General features: G+C 50.7%; 1 protein-coding gene across 3 annotated transcripts in view; it reads left to right on the top strand.

Moving 5' to 3' along the window:
• Positions 1-16,991, top strand: part of LOC116950717 (intermembrane lipid transfer protein VPS13A-like) — a 120,392-nt gene extending 103,401 nt beyond the window's left edge. For 2 of the 3 annotated variants that reach the window (XM_032968713.2, XM_032968712.2), the window contains 6 exons: positions 43-166; positions 1,667-1,781; positions 8,811-8,902; positions 11,041-11,164; positions 12,058-12,132; positions 13,152-16,991. In XM_032968713.2, the coding sequence (XP_032824604.2) occupies positions 43-166; positions 1,667-1,781; positions 8,811-8,902; positions 11,041-11,164; positions 12,058-12,132; positions 13,152-13,244 (623 nt within the window). In that variant the 3' untranslated portion in view covers positions 13,245-16,991. Of the gene's footprint in view, positions 1-42; positions 167-1,666; positions 1,782-3,575; positions 5,964-8,810; positions 8,903-11,040; positions 11,165-12,057; positions 12,133-13,151 lie in introns of those variants that run through there. The other variant, XM_032968715.2, reaches the window with a different exon arrangement.
• Positions 16,992-19,523: the final 2,532 nt, after the last annotated feature.

The raw sequence follows: 19,523 nt of genomic DNA, 5'->3' as shown, positions 1-19,523 counted from the left end.
CTCCCTGCCGACATGCGCGTCCCTGCGCCGGGCTGGGTGCAGGTGCGAGGAGCGGCGGGGCGACCGGCTTCCTCAAGGGCGTTGGCAAGGGGCTGGTGGGGGTGGTGGCGCGGCCCGCGGGAGGCGTCATCGACATGGCCAGCAGCACCATGGAGGGGATTAAAAGGTGGGACGCACAACGACGACAACCGGCATTCACCACTGAATGGCGGTGACATCACCACGGCGCTTGTGCCAGGCTAGGTGCACTTTGAGGCCACGTGAAGTATGAAAGGCTAACGGCTGATAGGAGTTGATGAGACAGACCCAGTTGCCATGGGATGCACCAGCTGTGCTCCCTACTGTGCCAACCAAACTCACTTCATTTAATAATAACATAACACACTTGTACCGCTCGCCTTTCAGAGACGAACCCCCTGCAAACATCGTTCACACAATGCAACCGTTAATAACACACACACGGCGCGTAATTCATTTCAGGTAGTGTAATCGACAAATGTGTCGAGTTTTGTATTGATTGTGCTTGTGCACCACTGCCAACGCAGCAGCAGCAGCAGTAGCAGCAGCAGCACCCCACGGTTCCACATCACCACAGGGTTTTCACGTACAGTTTTTATTGTGATAAGCACGCAGGCCCGGGACAGCCAGGTACAGCACACCGGTGGTTTCAAAACCCACGGTGGGGAGGGCTTTCGGCTCTTTGGAACCATGCGTAGGCGGGTGGGGGGGTGGGGGCGGGGAAGGCTTGACGCATCAACCCGTGGGAACCTTCCGTTGGGCAGGGGGCACGTGGGTGGCACGGGAGGAGGGCTTGTATATGTGGGGGGTGGAAGAGGGGGCGGAGACGAGGTAACCAACATTTAAGGGGACACCGGGCATGGGCCGGAGGGGGGGGGGGGGAAAAAGAACACGTGACAAAAACCATACAACGTACACGCAGCATTATGGGTGGGGGTGACAATCTATCCTCCGTTCTGGGTCCATCTCACATTAACATACAGGGGGCCATCTACCCCTCCTTTCCTCTTATTCAAAGCTCCGCAGGAATAGGGAGGACCACCTGGCCTCAAATTCCCACTCTTTCCCTTTAAGCCAGGATTTGTTTGTGTTAGATCGCGTTAATATAAATGTGTCGTGAAACCCGCCACCACCCGACAGCCAACTAATAAGGTCTGTCACGTAAATGGCCGTGGTGGGTTTAACGACACGTTTATATTTACATGATCTAACCCAAAAAAAACCAAAAACCTCTTATGGATAATATTGATAATATTCAAAGCCTTCGTGTTAAATTTTCCCTTCAAGTTGCGTGGGACAGGTGTCCCGTGCCCGCATGGGCTGGCAGGGTGTTGCGCCATTGTTTCCATGAGGGGGGGGGAGTTCATGGTCATGTACAGTGTGTGTTAAACACAGTTGCTGAGAAAGGTCCAAAACATCAAGTGGCCAGCAACGAAACATCACTGTCGGTTTAATAGATAAATAGCGTCCACGTTTCTTGAATTGAGCAAGGTTCTTCTGATCGGGGCTTGGGGAAAGGGGAGATGGGGAGGGGATTTCTAAGTGGAGCAGCGCGAGGGGAAGAGGCTGAAGAGGAAGCGAAACACGCGCGCGCTCTGACGGCGGCGTGCGTCTGTCCTGTGCCCGCGTACGCGGGTGGCGTGTGCAGGCAGGCGGAGGCGTCGGAGACGGTGGAGAAAATGCGCCCGCCGCGCGTCATCCAGGAGGACGGCATCATCCGCCCGTACAGCCGTCGCGAGGGCGAGGGCAGCCAGCTCGTGCAGGTGACGGTCGCGGGGCGCCTCGGCTCGCGGACGTAGCGCCGGCAGCTCTCGGCGAGCGCTCCGTTTGACGGGGGCGGCGCTAACCGCCGAGCGACTCGGAGGCGGGTCGTGATTTGTCTCAACCAATACCCCCACACCCACGGATTTGATTTCTTCGTCCTCGTAGTAATAATCGGAAAACTATTTGCAACGTGACTTGAGCATCTTGGAGGTGCTGTAGAGGGAACAACAACACGGACGAGGCATCGAACAACGGAGATGTAGCCACACAAAATTGGATGAAACTTCAAACCGGTCATGATTCCATTCAAGAGTAGATTCTTTCGTGCTGTTTTAACAGTCTCATTTGTGATTTAAAAAAAAAGTTTCTATAGTGTCCGTGCCTGACATTGACCTACATGAAACATTAAGGCATTCGTTAATTGACGTTCACCTTGCACGCTATTTGATGTGTACATGTCGTGAGCATACGGGGGAATTTGAATCGATGAATCGATGCGTCGTCACATACCCAGTACCCCGGGCTGTGCGACACCAGTTTGAAACTTTGTTAATTGTAAACAAAAAAAAATGCTTTTAAGTTAGGGCGAGGCGCTCCATCATCACCACATTGCGGGTGTTAAAATATCTGGGAGCGATGAGTTTTTGACGTCTCGTTGATGGTCAAGCGTGTAAACGCAGCGTTGCGGTCGGCGCGCTGCCATTCTCTCGTAACGTCAATGCGGTGACATCGCTCGATAGTGCCGTGATGGGATTGCCTCTCTGACTTTGAAGTATTTTTATGTCACTTAGAAGATTCCAAATTCGAGTCAGACGGCCTGAGTTGAAGTTCTTCTCAGGATAAGAGCCGTTGGTTTGCTCCGAGTTTGCGTCTTTCTTGACGTGTTTATGAGGCTAAGCTGTCTCATTACCCAGGTAGGGCGGGACGCTAAACGGGGCAGGCCTCAGTGTTAGAAGTTCGACACCGAGCCGAGGCTATTCTCCAACACTGCCTTCACGCTTTGTGCGAAAATTAAACACGAACAGCAATTCACAGCCCTTTGCCAGTCCACTGCTAGAAGAAAGCCTTCCCCATACGATATTGGTCATGTGGTTTGTATTTTGACCGTACTTCACTCCGCCAGTAAGTGCGGTTTGTTAAAGAGGGCGACTAGGAACAGTTCCAGTTTCACTCGCCACTGATGTTTGCCGTGTCCCGGAATCAAACTCGGGTCGTCAGGTTGAAAGCACAGAGCGCTAAGCTGACGCCACTGCCACCCCTTCAGTGCCTGAACCTCAACCCCTATTGTCTCTTAGCCCTGCCTCTTCAGTGCCTTAATAACTAATTTTTTTCCACAGATGCGCATAGTCTGTGCCAGTAGGGGCCGACGTTGCTTTGTGTTTTTGTATTATTTTTGTAATTTACAGGACATCGAACACACACGTGGCCTCTACCCCCTTTCGAATCACATCCCGGCATCTGTGCCCGATCCACCGCAAAGCAGGCGGGCGCGTAGCATTCACGGCCAGTACGCCGCAGTATTAACCAGGGCAGGCCACTGAGCTCGAACCGCGAACCTCCGCGATGAGCGTCGAGTGCGGCGCAGCTCGGCCACGCTGCCGCCGCAGTGCTAGGACGATGGTGGCGTGCTTCGTCGCTGCCGTGGGCTCGAGGAAACCCACCACTGCGTTGCATGGGGTGGCAATGCACGCACGCACGCACGCTCGCACGCACGCTCGCTCGCCAACCTGGCCGGCACCCTAACGCTGTGTCCGCTTTCCCTCCCCCCCTCGCCGCGCCGATCACGCTCTCAGCCGCAGTCTCTGCCTCCAGGACAAGACCGCTTCACGTAACACGTTTCTTTTGTTTTTACCTCATCCATCCATCCATCCGTCGCCAGGTCAGGATGGGTCGAGGTCAGGTCGGGTGGCGGGGTCACGGGCGGGGTCGTGTGCACGCGCTCGGTGACGGTGCTTATCACGGTGGATTCTCGCGTTTTGGGGTCGCGGTGACAAAACCGTAAAAATCATTTGTTGGTTCGTAGCTGTGAAGATGTTTTGACAAAACGTAAACAAATTGTCTCGAATTGCAGCTGTGGCGGTCAAATTTGTTACGAACAGTGTTCTAAGCTGCAGTTAAGTTTTGACTCGCAGCTTTGATCCACTCGCTGTCCTATGCAATGCCAAATCATTTAAACAATAACGCCTCGGCAGGTGAGCGACGATTCAGAGCGACGTTTCATAGAAGCCTGGGCCTACCAAATTCCAGTCCTCTCGCCCATTATTTCTCCCCATCGTTGAGTGCATTTGCTTGTGCAACAACCTCGCGTTTACCTGGGTTATGGCGACACACCAATGGATTATTGAATATAACTCTACGGGGCGTTGCATTGTATTCCCACATATGCGTGGGTGGTTTTTATTGCCAGACAACAAGATTTCCTCTGGCACGATGCCAAACTACCATGAACGTATGTATCTGGAACTTCTTTCACACCGTGTGTAGCCAACCGTGCTAATCGGAGGTGCGGGATGAATGGGATTGGCAAAACATCTCTCGGCAACAAAAAAGATTCCTCAAATTCCATGGTGGACGTCCGCGGGTGGATAACGCGCGAAATTAATCGTGAGGAAATAGTTGATTGCCGTGAGAAGATCAAAGGACTGGAGTCTGGGAGGCACTGGCTCCGTCGCGCACCATCCCCCTCCCCAAACGCGACACACATCCCTGTCCTGCGGGAGCTTGGCGGGTGGCGCCGTGGTTAGCGCGTGACCTGAATTCGATTTCCGCTGACAGGCCAACACAAGTGGTGTTTATCTAAACCGGTTCTGGGCCTCCTCTAGGTCGACTTCACCATCACGTGAGTGCCTGCTGCGGTTTGTAAACGTTGCCAATGGGGAGACAAAGGCGGCCGAGCGCGGTGCAGGCCACATAACCCCCCCCCCCACTGTGTGCCGTGCCGGCCTCCATAGGTGTTCGCGAACAGCACTTACAGACAACACGGGGGATCTTTGTCTCTGTGTGTCCTTGAACCCCTCCGATCGCTGAGCTCTCGCTCTGTTGGATCGATCGCGAGCGGTTCATGGTGACGCGTGCATGCGATGTGGTGTGGGCGAGCGGGTCGCGTGTCCGTGCTGTGGCGTGTGCACGCCCCTCTGTGTGTCCGTGCTCCTCGCTACGCCGCGCCCAAATTGAGTCAGCCGCATAGCCACCAGAGCCATCGGCTGGAAATGAGGGTGGAGGCGTAACTTGGACAAGCCTTGGTATTATATTTATATGCATCCACACGTGTCCTCCAGGGTGGTTATTAAGCTTTGATAATTAATTTCAGTAGCACCATTATTGTGCTAAGCTAACGATTTAAAAATTTTGTTTTTTTAAACATTTGATCACAGATTGCTGTTCCATTGGTTGGCGGTCATGTGGCAAAGACATCCATGCAGGACCGCAGTGACTGACACCAGAGTTGCTATCCCAATGAATGATCCCATATTCTATTGATTACCACCCATGGCGTGTGATCATATATCATATACCACCTCATTGTCCAAAAAAAAAGGCCTCGCTAATGCCTGCCGGTGTCATTTCCGGTTTTTGCTTTGGTCCCTTGTGGTTCATGAAGCTCACGTTGGACTTGTGTCCAAGTGCTATTGCTCTTTCTGGGTATTGGCGAATCTTCCTCCTCCATGCGCTGCCACGCTCGACGTGACGCCGTGTGATGCTGGAATGTTGCCGTTCTATAGCGCCGCCTCTCTTCGTCCCGTGCGTTCAGCGCCATCACGTCCGGGTGTTTCACTGCTGTTGTCACGGGCGGCATGTGTGGCTCACAGCCTCCGACACCGGCCCACGGCCGTAACCCGGCGTCCGCTCTCTCTCTCTGTGCCGCGTCACGCTCGGCATCGCCACCGCATTGTTCGCTCGTCGCCGCTGCGGGCATCGTTAGCGCGGGCTGGGGGGGCTCGTTGGGTGCCGCGGGTGACCACGTGGGGACGTTGGCGCTTGGGTGGACTCGATCGCTCGTTGGGTGTCGTGTGCGACTACGTGGGACGTTGGCGCGTGGTGGCGCGTGGTGCGTGTAAGTTAGCCGTTTGCGGTGCGGGGTTGTGCGGTGTGGGGCCTTGGCAAATTGTGTGTAGACAAACCTCACGCCTCCTTACAGACTACACTGTAAATAAATTGCGTCGCTGCCACTGGTGAACAAATGTTCGTGTTTTTGTTCCGGATTATTTCGTCGTTAAGCATTCGCTCTTCCCGAAGGTGCGTTGCGACATTATTTGTAAGCGTGTAACAATTCCCCAACCCCATTACCCTCCTGCTTTTCAATGAACCGTCAAGATTGAAGGGTTGATGATATTTTCAGTGTTGGTTTTTTTCCGTCTCTTTGGGACCGTGCTTCACGTATGTTCAGTGCCATTCCATCCCATTTTTTACTTTTTAAGATAACGTTTGCGTACAATCCACATAAATTGTAAGCGATGTTCTTTTCTTTGCGCAAAAAAATGTGATCAGTGAATGGTTACATGCTTAACAATAATCAGCAATGCAAATGGATACACCATCGAACTGTAGGAGTCAACACAAATTAATTCCAGCACGTGGTGACAGGTGAGATTGTTGTGCGCAAACTGGTCATTCACATTTTTGAGTTATAATTATAGGTGGTGTGTGACCTGTGACAGTCGCTGCAAATCTGCCTAACGCTCTTCCCCCAGTGGCCAAAGCTTTTGTAGCATGGCAACGATGCAACAAGATTGGTGATCGGTGGGCCCGGGGTAGTGCACTAATAACACTTGTGCCTCCACAGCACAAAGGGCCTGAGTTCGAATCCCAACCTAGGCGCCTTTCTGTGTGGAGTGTGCATGTTCTCGCCCCCTGTTCTGTGGGGGGGGTGAGTAGGAGAGTGAGTGAGCATGCAGTTTGTATCTTCTACTCCCTGTTCTGCATCGTTTTCCTCCGAGTTCTCCATTTTCCTCCCACAGCGAAGGAATAAAAAGCCCGTACATTGTTACCGATATTGGCCAAAACATACGCATTGGTGCAAAAATTGCCGGCAAATTACTCAACAGGGATTATTTGACAAGCGCCCACCCGAAAAAGAGTATTCAGACTCGCCTAGGCTTTCCTAAGCAGACAGGTGTAAACACATGAACGGATAGTGTCAAAGAGAACCGCCACATACCCCACAGCGGGTGGTTATTTTGGGCAGTCGGTTACAATTGAACTACGCGTTGTAAGAGATCGTATGACTCCTCATGGAGCTGCCATCTGGGCCACGAGTGGAGGCGCAAGAAACAAAATACTCGCACACACTCGCCAACAACACTGCATTAAAAGATAAACATATATACAGTACGTGGTGACGTTCCGGGGCGATGTCGATGAGCGTGATAAGCTCATTGTTAATTGCGCTCGTGCACCACCGCCAACGTGGCATCGTCAGTCCTCATGATCCCCAAATAATAATAATGACGATCCTTGCCAGTTGCCAACGGCGTAGTTGACTGGCACAGTGAAAGTAGGAAGAGTTAAAAACTACTTTTCGTCTTTAGTTTGTTGTCCTTCCCCCGCACCTCCGATTACCACGGTTGGCTACGTATGGTGCGAAAGAACTTCAACATACACACACACATATACACGGTTGGTTAGAGTGAGGCTGGTAAGCTTGGAGTTGACGGAACCTGGCTGGCTTCTTTAGCTTCACGAGTCGCCCTCTGCGGAAGAAACACCCGAGCCTACCCGTGTCAACCCATCAATGCCGCACGTGCATGATGCTTTTGTTAACAAAATATGTATTTGATTGGGGGGGGGGGGGGGTTCACCGTTGTCTTTCACGATGCGGGCACTCTTTAACACTAACTTTGAAGCCTTAATCGTCTGAAAATAAAAAAAATGCATCGGTGGAGTGTGTTCATCGAATTTTGCCAGTAGGTGGCGAGCTTAACTTTATTGTCAATGAACTGCCCATTGAGACGAGGTCTCGTTTGTTGTGATTGTTAGCCGCGGTGAAAAAGTTTTTTTGGATGTTACTACCAACAAAATTACGATGAAGAATACAATGGCTATTTACGTAGCATTTAGATTCACCGCATCTTAGGATGCTGTACAGAACAGTGGGCGTATTTTATAGATTGATGGAGAGAAGCAGTCGGGTCATAGACTAGAGCGAAATAAGGAAGGTATTTAGCTTGGACCTGAACAGGGGCAGAGAGTCGACAGCACGGATGGCTGGGCGAAGGGCTCGCTGGGAGTACGGTACTGGGTGGTGTTTCCCCGGTTGGACTGGGGTAAGAGTCTTGACGTAGGTGTAAAAATCCCTCGGTTGGAGCAAAGCCCTCCGACAGCTGGAGGGACTGGCCCAATGAGATTTAATGTAATTAAGCTGCACTATTCAAGAAAACGACACATGGTGGTCGTGAATGAAACATATAGAACGAAAACCGAAAGGTGTTCATAGACACGTGCAGAGATGCATGCTGGGAATTACACCGAGCGACAAGAAGAGGAGCGCCGCTTGGATCTTGAGACTGTACACAGCAGTTTAATGACGTCATCCATCCCGTGAAGAAACGTGAGTGGGCTTGGGAAGGAGACACGTCACTCGAGGGATGACGACGGTCAGCAATGATAACGGCGGAGTGGCGGCCAAGGGTTGAAATGCGTCCGAGAGGACGTCGGCCGCGGAGATGGAGCGGTGAGATCTGTTGGTGTGCAGGCGCTGGGCAGATCGTTTGTGTCGCAGAACCCCGAAGTTGATCGATCATGGCAGAGTTTAATTAGCGCGCAGTGACCCAGTCGGAATGTTTCGTGATTTAATGATTGGTAGCCTTCTGGATAACCCCGAATTCTGACATGCTCGGCTTTCGTAGGTTTATTCATGCCATAGCGTAGCATTCTCGATGTGACGGTGCACTGGGAAGTCTTAAGCACCGTTTACCGTGACGGGGGTGAGGAGCTCTGAGCAATGTGTTTGTTTTGCTTTGCGTGTTATCTGTTTGTCTTGCTCTTGTTTTGTGTGTGTGGTTTTTCGTATTTGAACCCGGCTCTGTCAGAAAATCGAGAATGGGAAATTTGCACTGGACCAGTACCGGGCACACGAGTTCGTGACGAAGGACGGGCGCAACGTGTTTCTGGTGACGAACAGGCGAGAGACGCACGCACACGCACACACCAAAGCCGCACGCACACACCCAAGCCGCACACATGTGCACACACACATTCACACACCCAGCCACACACGCGCACACATGCGCGCACACACACACTGCCACACACACTGCCACACACGCGCATGCACGCACACACACGCGCTCGCAGGCCGGGACAAACGCACCACTGCTGTCAAGCCTCATGCTTTGCATGTGGGCAGCTACAACAAACGAGGCAACCTCGTGGTCAAGATTAAACAAAATATTTTATGATTACATATAGGGTTTACTTTTGAAGATAATTATTCGTCGCTTTTTTGTGTAGTAAGGTAATGTTTTGACATGGATACAAAGCTGAATGCACCATCGCCACCATCGCAGCATGGATGAAAGCCAGTTGGTCCTAGTGTCCAACACTGCGGGTATATTATGAGCATTTCTCCCTTGGCGAGAAAGGTGGACAGATAATTGTTCTCTAAATTACAGTCCTGATTGCCTGACATTTTGCCCAAAGTGAAAAAGCCGATTCATGATTGTACCAATGATTTTCCCACATCTCTTAAGGGTCTTATCTGTACATCTGAAATCTTGGAAGTTCGAATCCAACACTTTATGTGAAAGATGAGAAACCCCATCAAATCCGGAAAATCCGTGCAGGCTGCAAACAAATAGAAATCACAACACACCAAGGTGTGCTGCTCACAAGCAGCAGCAAGACACAACTACCATCCTGCCTTGCAGTATAAACACCCAAACTAAACTATTATTTTACCTGGTGAGGCTCACTGAGCTATGTAGCTCTTTTTGAGAAACGAACCTGGCCGTAAATGATAGCTCAACGAAGTGCTTTATCTCGTGGAAATCTATAGCAGAAAAATAATCTCAACTCACGTCGATTATAAATGTGGAGGAAAAAACCGAAGGACCCGGAGAAAAATTCCACGCGACCACGGGGAGAGAGACACGCATACTTCAAATATACAGGCGTCAGGATCGGAATCAAACCCACGACCTCTATATACCAGACGAGGTCGTTAACATCTCGCCATCATGGTGAGATGTTAAATATCACCGATGTAAGGTCCAAGCCTGGAGGACATTTTCACAATTCTGGCGTTGTGTCTCGCTTACTGCACGTGAGCATCGCACCTTGATATGTTGTTAAATCTCATCGTGGCAGTGTCCGTGTGGAGCACACACACACGTGAGCCCTCTCGCACGCACAGTTCTCACAAACTTTTCATCGTCACAACTTCCTTGAAATTCAACTGCACGCACACACCCAACACCCGTGATCCCATTGTTTCCCCAACCCTTGCCACTTTGAAGTGCTAGCAGGAGCTGGCAGGCCTCGTGCATTCTTGCTACGGAAACTTGATGGATGACCCTGACATGCGCAATCACAACAACAATGCTGGCTGGAAGTCACCACTACTTTTTTCTCCTTTGCCTTTGACTGACTGTCTCGCTTCATGAGGGGGGAGGCTTTCATCCAGCAGTGGATTGACATAGAGCCATACACTTGGCACTATTTACAGTGGGATGCTTTGATGGTAGAATGGTCGGCACAGTGAACTGGCAATCTCGTGGCACGGAAGTTAAAGCAATGATGGAAGTGTCTTTGTTCACCCAGCAGTATAAATAACTACACCACCGATTACCAAACCTGCAGGATAATTTTCACAATTTTGACAACTGCCTGATGATGCTGTCGTAAGTACCAGCGAAATGTCCGTACCCAATTGTTAAATGCTCATAGATCGCTCTCCCAACACCTGCTGCTGAACCAATTATACATTTGCCACGTTTGTTCACGCGACAATTTTTATTCATTGGCTGTGTCGGGTGGAGGAGGGTTTACGACACACATTTTACTCAGGCGATCCGACTCAAAAATGAATCGTGAATCAATATTAGTTTCAAAAGCCTACCACGTGTTAAATTTGCTGCGCTGCGGAGTTACGTGCGGTGGGGTAAAATGTCGGTACCTCTTTCGAAGATGCCTGGGCAGCGGTGATCGATTGCGGCGTTTGCGATCGATGGCAGATTTTGCTCCGTCACCCTCGCACCTCCCACCGTGACGACGCGCGTGTGCGCCGCGTGTTTGGCCTGCTGGGCGCCGCATGTGACGCAGGCGGGTGATGTTCGTCACCAAGGACGACATGTTCGGCCAGGTGACGTGCGACTGGCAGTACATGTTCAACGAGTTCACCGATCCGCCGCTGCGCGAGGGCCGGCGCCTCTGCATCCTCGCTAACGTGAGCCGCTTCACACCACCCCCACCACCCCCCTCTCCCCTCACCCCCCCACTCCAACCTTCCACAACCGAGAGATTTCTCTCTCACCTTCATCGTCGTCGCTCTATTCACACCGCGCCTCCCGTGCGCTACACCTCGAGGCACTCTGCAAGAAGGGGGCACCCCCTGTGGCAGTTGTCCCTGTGAGACACAAGGTGACCACGGCACTTGGCCAGCGATTGGGCATTAGTCTGCTGATAGGGGTGGGGAGTGGCGCGGTGGTGTTGTTGCTGCTGCTGCTATGCAGCTTCCCAATTAAGTAATTTGAGAGGACTTTTTTTTAAATAAAATCTGGACCGTGGTGCAGGCACGCTTTGGCACCCTCTTTATAGCGAACATCACGGGGTTTTCACAGGTTGGTGTGAAGCACACGCCGCGCATTATTTACCATGAATACGGTGGTGGCATCGTCGTCAAACTCTGCCCTGCTGTCATGGGCTAGTGCAATGGATTTGCAATCCGGAGATCGTGGGTTCGATTCTTTTTCAGAAGGGAACCTGGCCACAAATGATAGCTCAACGAAGTGGCTTATGTGGAAATCTATAGCAGCAAAATAATCTCAACTCACGTCGATTCTAAATGCGGAGGGAAAAACCAAAGGAGCCAGAGAAAAATTCCACGCAACCACGGGGAGAACACGCAAACTACCAAAATACAGGCATCGGGGTGGGGATCAAACCCACGACCTCCTGCATACCTAGCGAGGTAGTTAACATCTCGCCAGAGTGAAAAATGTCCCCTAGAGGGAACCTCCTGGAGCTGCCTCCTCGAATGGGGGCTGTCCTGCCAGCAGTTTTGAGTAAAAAATGTCAGGGCTGTAATTGTCTTGTTGCCACTGGTCTGCTGTTGCGCAGGAGAAGCTCAAGTCTGTCTTCCACGTGAAGAATATTGGGAAAATCCTGAACTTCCCCACGGACTCCATGGCTGAGGTGAGTCCGTTGGCCATACGTTATCAGTGCGATTTGGCTACGGTCGGGGGGAGGACGTGCCCAGGACCAGCACGGGTACCGCTCGCCACCGATGTGGCCGAGAATTGAGCTCGGATCACCGGGTTCATAGTGCGATGCGCTAACCATTGCGTCACCTCTCCCCTCCTCCCATGCTGTCTTAAGTGGACTGTTCATAATCATTTACAGGCCTTTTGGCAATTCACCGCTGGATGAAGTCATGTTTCTGTACGCACTTTTCTTCACGCGGTCGAATCCCGTAAACATATGAAGGCTGCCTTAATGGAATGGACTTTTCAGCTGCCACGCAGCATGGGAAGACACTCTTCCGCACACAAATGCACTCTTGTTCTCAGGGCCTTCATTTATTAGCCTGTCCCTCTCGTGCAGTACTTCTCAACCTTGTTTGGCTACTGTACCCCTTGTTGAATTTTGTTTCAACCCAGTAAGTACCCCCTTGCCTAAATCAACATGGTTCTGAGAAATGTATGAATAATGAATATCAATATTTTAACCAATGGGACCTTTTTGCCAGTATCCAAAATGTTCTACGTATCTATTTGTTGTTTGAACATCTTAACGCCTGTTTTATTGCCAGAAAGGGTAAAACCTATTCTTATTTTCATCAATATTTAAACCAATTGTCCATTTTGTGAGGTATTGTAACTAGCTAGTAACTGCAAGCAAATAAAAAAAAAACGGACGCTCTGTTCGCGCTCGCTGGTCACTCTTGGAAACTGCATTGTTTACGATCGGCGAGTTTAGAAAGGTCTTTTATAGCGTTCCAGGTTACCATATGGATTTTAATTTTATCGTAATTATTTTGTATTGGCAAATTCATACATGATTTTTCACCAATTTATAAATAACCTCACATACCCTCTGGGACATTGCCACGTACCCCCAGGAGTCCACGTACCCCCAGGGGTCCGCGTATCGCTGGGTGAGAACCACTGCTCTCGCGTGACCTCGTCTCAACCCCTGCTCTCCTCCTGCAACAGGAAATGCTGAAAAAGCTAGAAGAGGCGCACCGAAAATGGAAGGAGCAGCGCTTCCTGACTTCCTCCGAGGACAATCCAGACGGCAGCGACTAGGCCAGTCTGTGCACGAGCTTACTCTGCGTGGTATGCAGCCATCGAGGAAGGTGTCCTGTGCCAGAGGAGGAGGAAGATGCTCGGCGCATCTCTTACCATCTTGAGCCGCGTCTCCTCCGTCCTGCGTTCGTCTCGCGTGACCCCCCCCCCCCCCCCATCGTCAGCCTCTTCCGCTGTTGCCCTCTTGGCCACCGCCACGCAAACTAACGCTGGGGCGCAGGCTGGACTACGAGGGTGTGGTTGGTTTGCTCTTTTAAAACGCGCAGCGAGCAGCACCGCTCGGTGTGGCCCTCGGTAACTCAAGAGCCGTCCCCTTGCGTAGCAGAAGATGGAGACTCAACAAGATGGCGCCGCCCCTCACACACGCACGCACACCCACGCGCACGCACACGCACGCACGCACGCCCAAGTGCTTCCTCCCCACCCTGCCGCCCTCCTCTCTTGACATTCAACGCCCCGTGGGCCCGGCGTTGCCTCCCTCGCGTTACCCAACCTTGTGCCGCTGATCTCGGCACGTAAGATTTTGAGTCGACGTTTATTTTTCCAGCGGCTAGCCGTGGATACGAGTCGAACCCTGTGTTGCTTCTTGGAATGCATGACTTGTACGTTCTGTACTGCCACCGAGCACACCGCAGAAAGCAGAAGCTGCATCCTTTATGTAGCAGCGGATAGAGATTGGCTGATGATAACCATTGGATGTATGTGATTATTGTTCAGATTCTGCCCATTACTTCAGGAATGTGTGGTCTTGTTTAGCACCCCCGGCTCAACAGAGCCATTTGTAGGCTACTGCCCTCATGAGATTTGCTAGACTTCAGTTTCCTGACTCCAGTCCAGTCTGCTCATGCTCACCAACCACCACTCACCCCTTTGATGCATAAGTTGAATTATAGGCCCGAGTGGCTGGAATTTAAAGCTGGAGTGGATTAGGGCTCCACGGACCGGTTCACCTGCATAGGTGTCCTCTGTTAGAGGCAAGGGAGGGCAGCAGGAGCAAAGGAGAGTCGCAGCCCCGTTGCATCTATTGGGCCCTCCCGCCCCCCTGTGTGTGTCCCATCATTTCACATAGACGTATGCAATGCACATTGTGGTATTAAAATTTACTGTAATGCGCACGGTCCTACCCAGTTGTTCAGAGCTGCGTGGGTGGTGATTGATGGATCCGATGGCAGCGGGTTGAGCATTTTTTGCCACCGGCTGGTTTTTTTTTAATTTGTACCTGCAGCTCTGTTGGGGGAGACTTATGGTTTGAGCGAGTTCTATTGGTTAGGCGTTTTGTACCAGGGGTGGCACCACACTGAGTGCTGCCGTCCAATGGAAAGTGGAATGTTCTGCTATGCCAGCAAGACCGCTGTGTGCATAATAATAACATGTGCTTTGACAAAGGATCACTCCAAAGAGTCAGAGGGTACACACTTTCTTGCAGAGCATTTTTACACCATTAAGCTGAGTGAGAATCGACACCATTAAAAATCTGCGTGCGAATTTTAGTGTTTTATTGAGGCTAACTTGTGGGGGGGGGCTCATGTTGTTCGTTAAAATGGCTCAGATTTAATCTAGCCTTGGATTTCATACAGCACTCGCTCGTCATTGCAGTATGTTTTTTGTATTTATCTCTGCACGGTTTACATTTTTTTCTTGTAGCAGAAAGAAGAAACTTTTAGGCAACTCTTCTAGTAAAGAAACAACTTCACTTTTTAAAGCCGTAAAATTTTTAAAAGAAGTGTACCGATTGCACTCCTTGGCCAATGCACGGTGCCGAGATTTGTCTCACGCAGAGCCACAGTTACGGAGGCTCTGCCGCTGCGCCCGCAGAGCATCCGCGGTATCGAGCGTTCCATTTTTCAGATTGTTCGGGGTGGCATAGCGCACTTAATGTGTGCTCTTATCCCGGCAGGTGGGGCCCTCGCCACTCGGGTAATTTACGACTCGCGAGCACGCGAGCTGGGTCTCGCCCAACTCCCTGCTGAATTTGCCCAATTCCTAACCTGCCCAAGCGCGGCCTCGATGCCACCGTTTACCCTTAACTGTCATAAAATTAGACGCCTGGCGCTACTATGGGAGTGTCGTTATGCCGCCACCTGGTTTCCAAATGGATGGCTGTGATTTTGTTGGTAAATTTGACGAGTGTGTCGGCGGGAATCCGAGTCGACTCTGATTCGGCCGCGAGTTCGTTCACGAGGACGCCTCACACTCCAATCCCTGGCGCTGCGCTGATGTTGCCAGCAACCAGTCTCGCCTTAGTTTGGATGGTATAGTTGTCGGCCCATTTCTGCTCAGTCATAACTCCGCATAACCTAAGAAAATGAGCTCCTTTCAAATCCTGGTATAATCGACTACAACTAAGCTTTACTCCATTTCACAATTTGTAGATGCAGCTCGTACAATCGAACAGGGGGCGGCCAGAGCGTCGATTGAGATCTGCACGCAGCTCCCAGGCAGCTGCAGCGCGGCTCGATAGAGACGCAACTAATTTGTAACTTTTCACTTCAGAAAATTCTGCGGATGCCGGAGTGGCGCAGGCCACTCGTCCCTGTGGCAGCGGAGCCAGACGCGATTACTTCAGAGGCGCTCCCGCAGATTTATAAATTTTAAAATCTACAGCCAACCAGCACGAGCGCACTGGCTGGTCACCACCCGACGTGGCCGCCCCACGTGGCCGTGCGTCTTGTGGCTCTGGGCCACGTGAAGATTTTGGTTTGCGGCTCTTATGGCTGGAAGTTTGGCCACCCTTGCCATAGAAGAATGGGATCGTATGATAGCAACCACACACCCTTATCATTACATTATTCACGTCTAGGCCCATGGACTGTGTCGTCACACCCCACCACTTAGCCGGGGTGACTTTTGAGGTTCGTGAAGGGCGATGAAGGCTCCCTGCAGTGAGAGGGCCCTCTGGTTTACATAACAGCTCGCATGCCAAATCGAATGTGGCATACATACATATATACTCCACATACTCGTCTGAAAACTGAAAACCAGTCCTTTGGGACCACCACCGTGGTTGCACTTCTGAGTATCATTCGCTTGTCCAAATGAAACAACCAATCCGGCCAGCTGGCTCGGCGGAAGAGCGAACGGCTCATAATCAGAAGGTTGCTAGTTCAAATCCTGGTTGAGGTTTGCTCGGCCCGTCGTCCCTCCAGGATCAACAAAAAAAATGTGCACCGCTTTGTAGGGAAGTCAACAGTGGTTGCCCTAAGGATGGACTCGCAACCTGCCATCGGAACGCGGAATCTCAACAAATTGGCTCGGGACTCCCGGGAGATAAGCGTCGTCACAATGCTCCTTTAGAAATCACTGACTTGATGGTTTTGATTGCAATAGAGACTCCAGAAGGCTTGAGCAACCTGTGGTCCTTGAGGACTGGGATTGCAGAGGTCAATAATTTGGTTTACGTTTGCGCGTGCGATTTGGGGCCTTTCTTTTGAAGGGAGGGGGGAGTTTTGTTTTCAAGCACGTATATTACATTGCACTAGTTTACTTGGCCATTCACACGCCGTAATTTGTATTATTGTCGCGTTCGCTGTAAAGTCTTGCCGGTGTTATGTTTCCTTTGCGTGGCGTTGAGATGCGGCACAATGTTAGGACTCGTAAGAGTTGGTCGCCGTGTTTGAGCTTCTTTAAAACTGCTCAGACGGGACGTGTGTCACCCCTTTTCGCTTTTGGTGGAACGGTGCAGTTGACGAATATCGATTCTTATGGCTCACGATGTATACATTAAATTGCATGTGCAAGAATCACAAATACATGTTGCGGATAATGTATGAAATAATGGAACAAGTAAAATTGCAGAAACAGGACAGAAAAACTAAGAAATAGTACAAAGGAGACCGTAGGAGCAAAGACGAATTGCATAGAATCTTGAATAAAATCAAGAATAGCGAAATTTCATCCAACCACCTGGCAGGGTGAGTCGTTTACACACCTAGCATCATGCCTCACAGCCCTGGCCGGGAACTGAGACAGAAGAGCCCGGTTCCCATTCTGCTGTGGAAATAAATCACCTTTGAGACGAGGCCCTCGGTACACTAAAAAACTATGAACTATTTTTATTTTATCAGGTAAGGCTCACTGAGCTACTATATAGTTATTTTTCAGAAGCAACCTGTTCACAAATGATAGCCCAATGAAGTGGCTTATGTGGAAATGTATAGCAGTCAAATTCTCTAAAAGGATATTTCTACATGTGGAGGGAAAATCCATGCGACCACGTGGAGAACATGCAAACTCCAAATATACAGGCGTCGGGGTTGGGATCGAACCCCCCACGGCCTGCATAGCAGGCGAGGTAGTGAACGTCTCGCCACCGCGGTGCCCACAAGTAGGTCGCCCCATGGCCAGCCTCCAGCGAGTCGGGAGCGAGGCATCTTGGGTATGTATCTAAAGGAACATTGGCGTGCTCGCTGATCCAGCAGGGTAAGTTATTCAGCACAAGGAAATTACATTCATTGGGCCAATGGACTTTCCAGATAAATGGTTTCGAGTAGCATTTGTTTACACAACCTAATTTTTTGGGGCTTCAAGGTATTCGTAGATTACGCTTGTCAATAACATCGGGCCAGCAGCATCGATTTCCCGTTGACCGAATCCCCCTGAATGCATCCAATCTCAGGAGTTCTCAATCCAAGGAGGTTTTAGTTTGGTTAACGCTTGGATGGGTGTGACCACCATACATACAACAGATTAATATCGACTAGAGGAATATCACTGCAAGTGCTGCGACGAGCCAGTACGGCAATGGGTTGAGGACAGATTTTGTCCACCTGCTGGATCGAGTTTGTGGATGAAATCTGTATTGAGCTTTATCGCCCTTGTGCAGGTGGGGTTTCTACCGATATTCCGGTTTCTTCTGACGAGACAAACACGAAAGGAATGAGCCAAAGATCCCAATGCAGGATCCTTGTAACAGCCTTTAAGACTCGGCGAGGCTTGCCCGGGTGCATGTTCACCATTAGTTTATTATTATTATTTAACAGGCCACACGTTTAAGTACAGCCAATATTATTTAAGAAAATGCCATTATAAAACATTGATCTGGAGGGTCTCGGTTGCATTTTTTTCGACAATTAAAATCCCCCTTCATTAGGACTGTAGTAGGAATTTAACAGTGCATTGATTTTTTAAAATGACATACTCCTGTTATATTTACGATAATGCCGCAGACAACACCCTATACATGAGATGGAAAATAGAAAAGGAAACTAATCAAAATGTAAATACGAGACAAAAAGAATTGATTCTTGAATCGAATTGTGACAATTCATCATATCACTGGGGGAAGAAATCATTACACGCCTTCCCGTTAGGGTATCCCAGAGGTCCATCAAGTGACCATGTCTCTATATCCTGGTTAAGCCCAGTCTGTCCACTAGCTTTAGGCATTTGAGGTCGTGGGCTGTACATTGTTAGTCAGCAATGTGGTGCCAATTTTGCATGGAAAGTAAAATAAAAACACATTTCCCGCAGCCACAATGCCTCCTTCCAGAGGGCATGTACGCAGCCCTCTGGAGATAATAGTATCAGCGTGCCGAAGTACATGGTTTGCTGTTGCGAGCGACGCACGTGGCCTGCACGCAGCGCTCTGCAGTGTGCGTGTGTGTTCACGGTGCCTATCGGTGGTGGGGGCATTGTGGATCGGAGCGCGGGGGGTGCCCCAACCCCCCCTCCCCCCCCCCACCTTGGCTGCCCTTTGATCCGTGCCGTTAATGAGCTTTAAATTCGTCGCCCGGCTAGAATTGATCGGTGGCCAATTGCATCTGTCCTTGTCCTGCGTGACCTCGGAGGGCAGCCTCGAAGGGCAAGCAAGGGAGGAGACGGTCGCCGTGGGCTGCACGGGCCTCGTTTGCACCACAGCGCGCACGGCGGCGTCTTTATCTTATCCCACATCTTAGACCACCTGTCGCCAGGTTACACCGCGGGACGCATTCGGCGACCCAGGAAAGCATTGCCGTCCCGGCGAAGTGGATGTCTTGAGACCTTGTATAATCAAGGCACGTAAAATTAATAATTATTAATCCCAAGTAAAAGGTTTGCAGCTCTCTCCGCGAAATTTCACGTCGGGTACTAAAAATGAATTGGCGATGTGGAGCCGGGGGGCGGCGGGGGGGGGGGCCCTCTACCAGCTCCTTGTTGGCGGTGGTGGCCACGCCGAGTGAACGGCGAGGCGATGGCAACGCGAGATGGGTGTCGTGGGATGGGGAACGGACGGACGGGCCGTCGCCACAAATGTTGCGAGAGAGAAAAAAAACAAATATGTACTGAGAAAATTAAACTGAA

This window comes from Petromyzon marinus, chromosome 40 (genome assembly GCF_048934315.1).
Source record: "Petromyzon marinus isolate PM22_M1 ecotype Great Lakes invasive population chromosome 40, UKy_Petmar_22M1.pri1.0, whole genome shotgun sequence".
Taxonomy (NCBI): domain Eukaryota; kingdom Metazoa; phylum Chordata; class Hyperoartia; order Petromyzontiformes; family Petromyzontidae; genus Petromyzon; species Petromyzon marinus.
The sequence above is the reverse complement of the archived record's forward strand: the minus strand, read 5'-3'. Positions and strand labels throughout refer to the sequence as shown.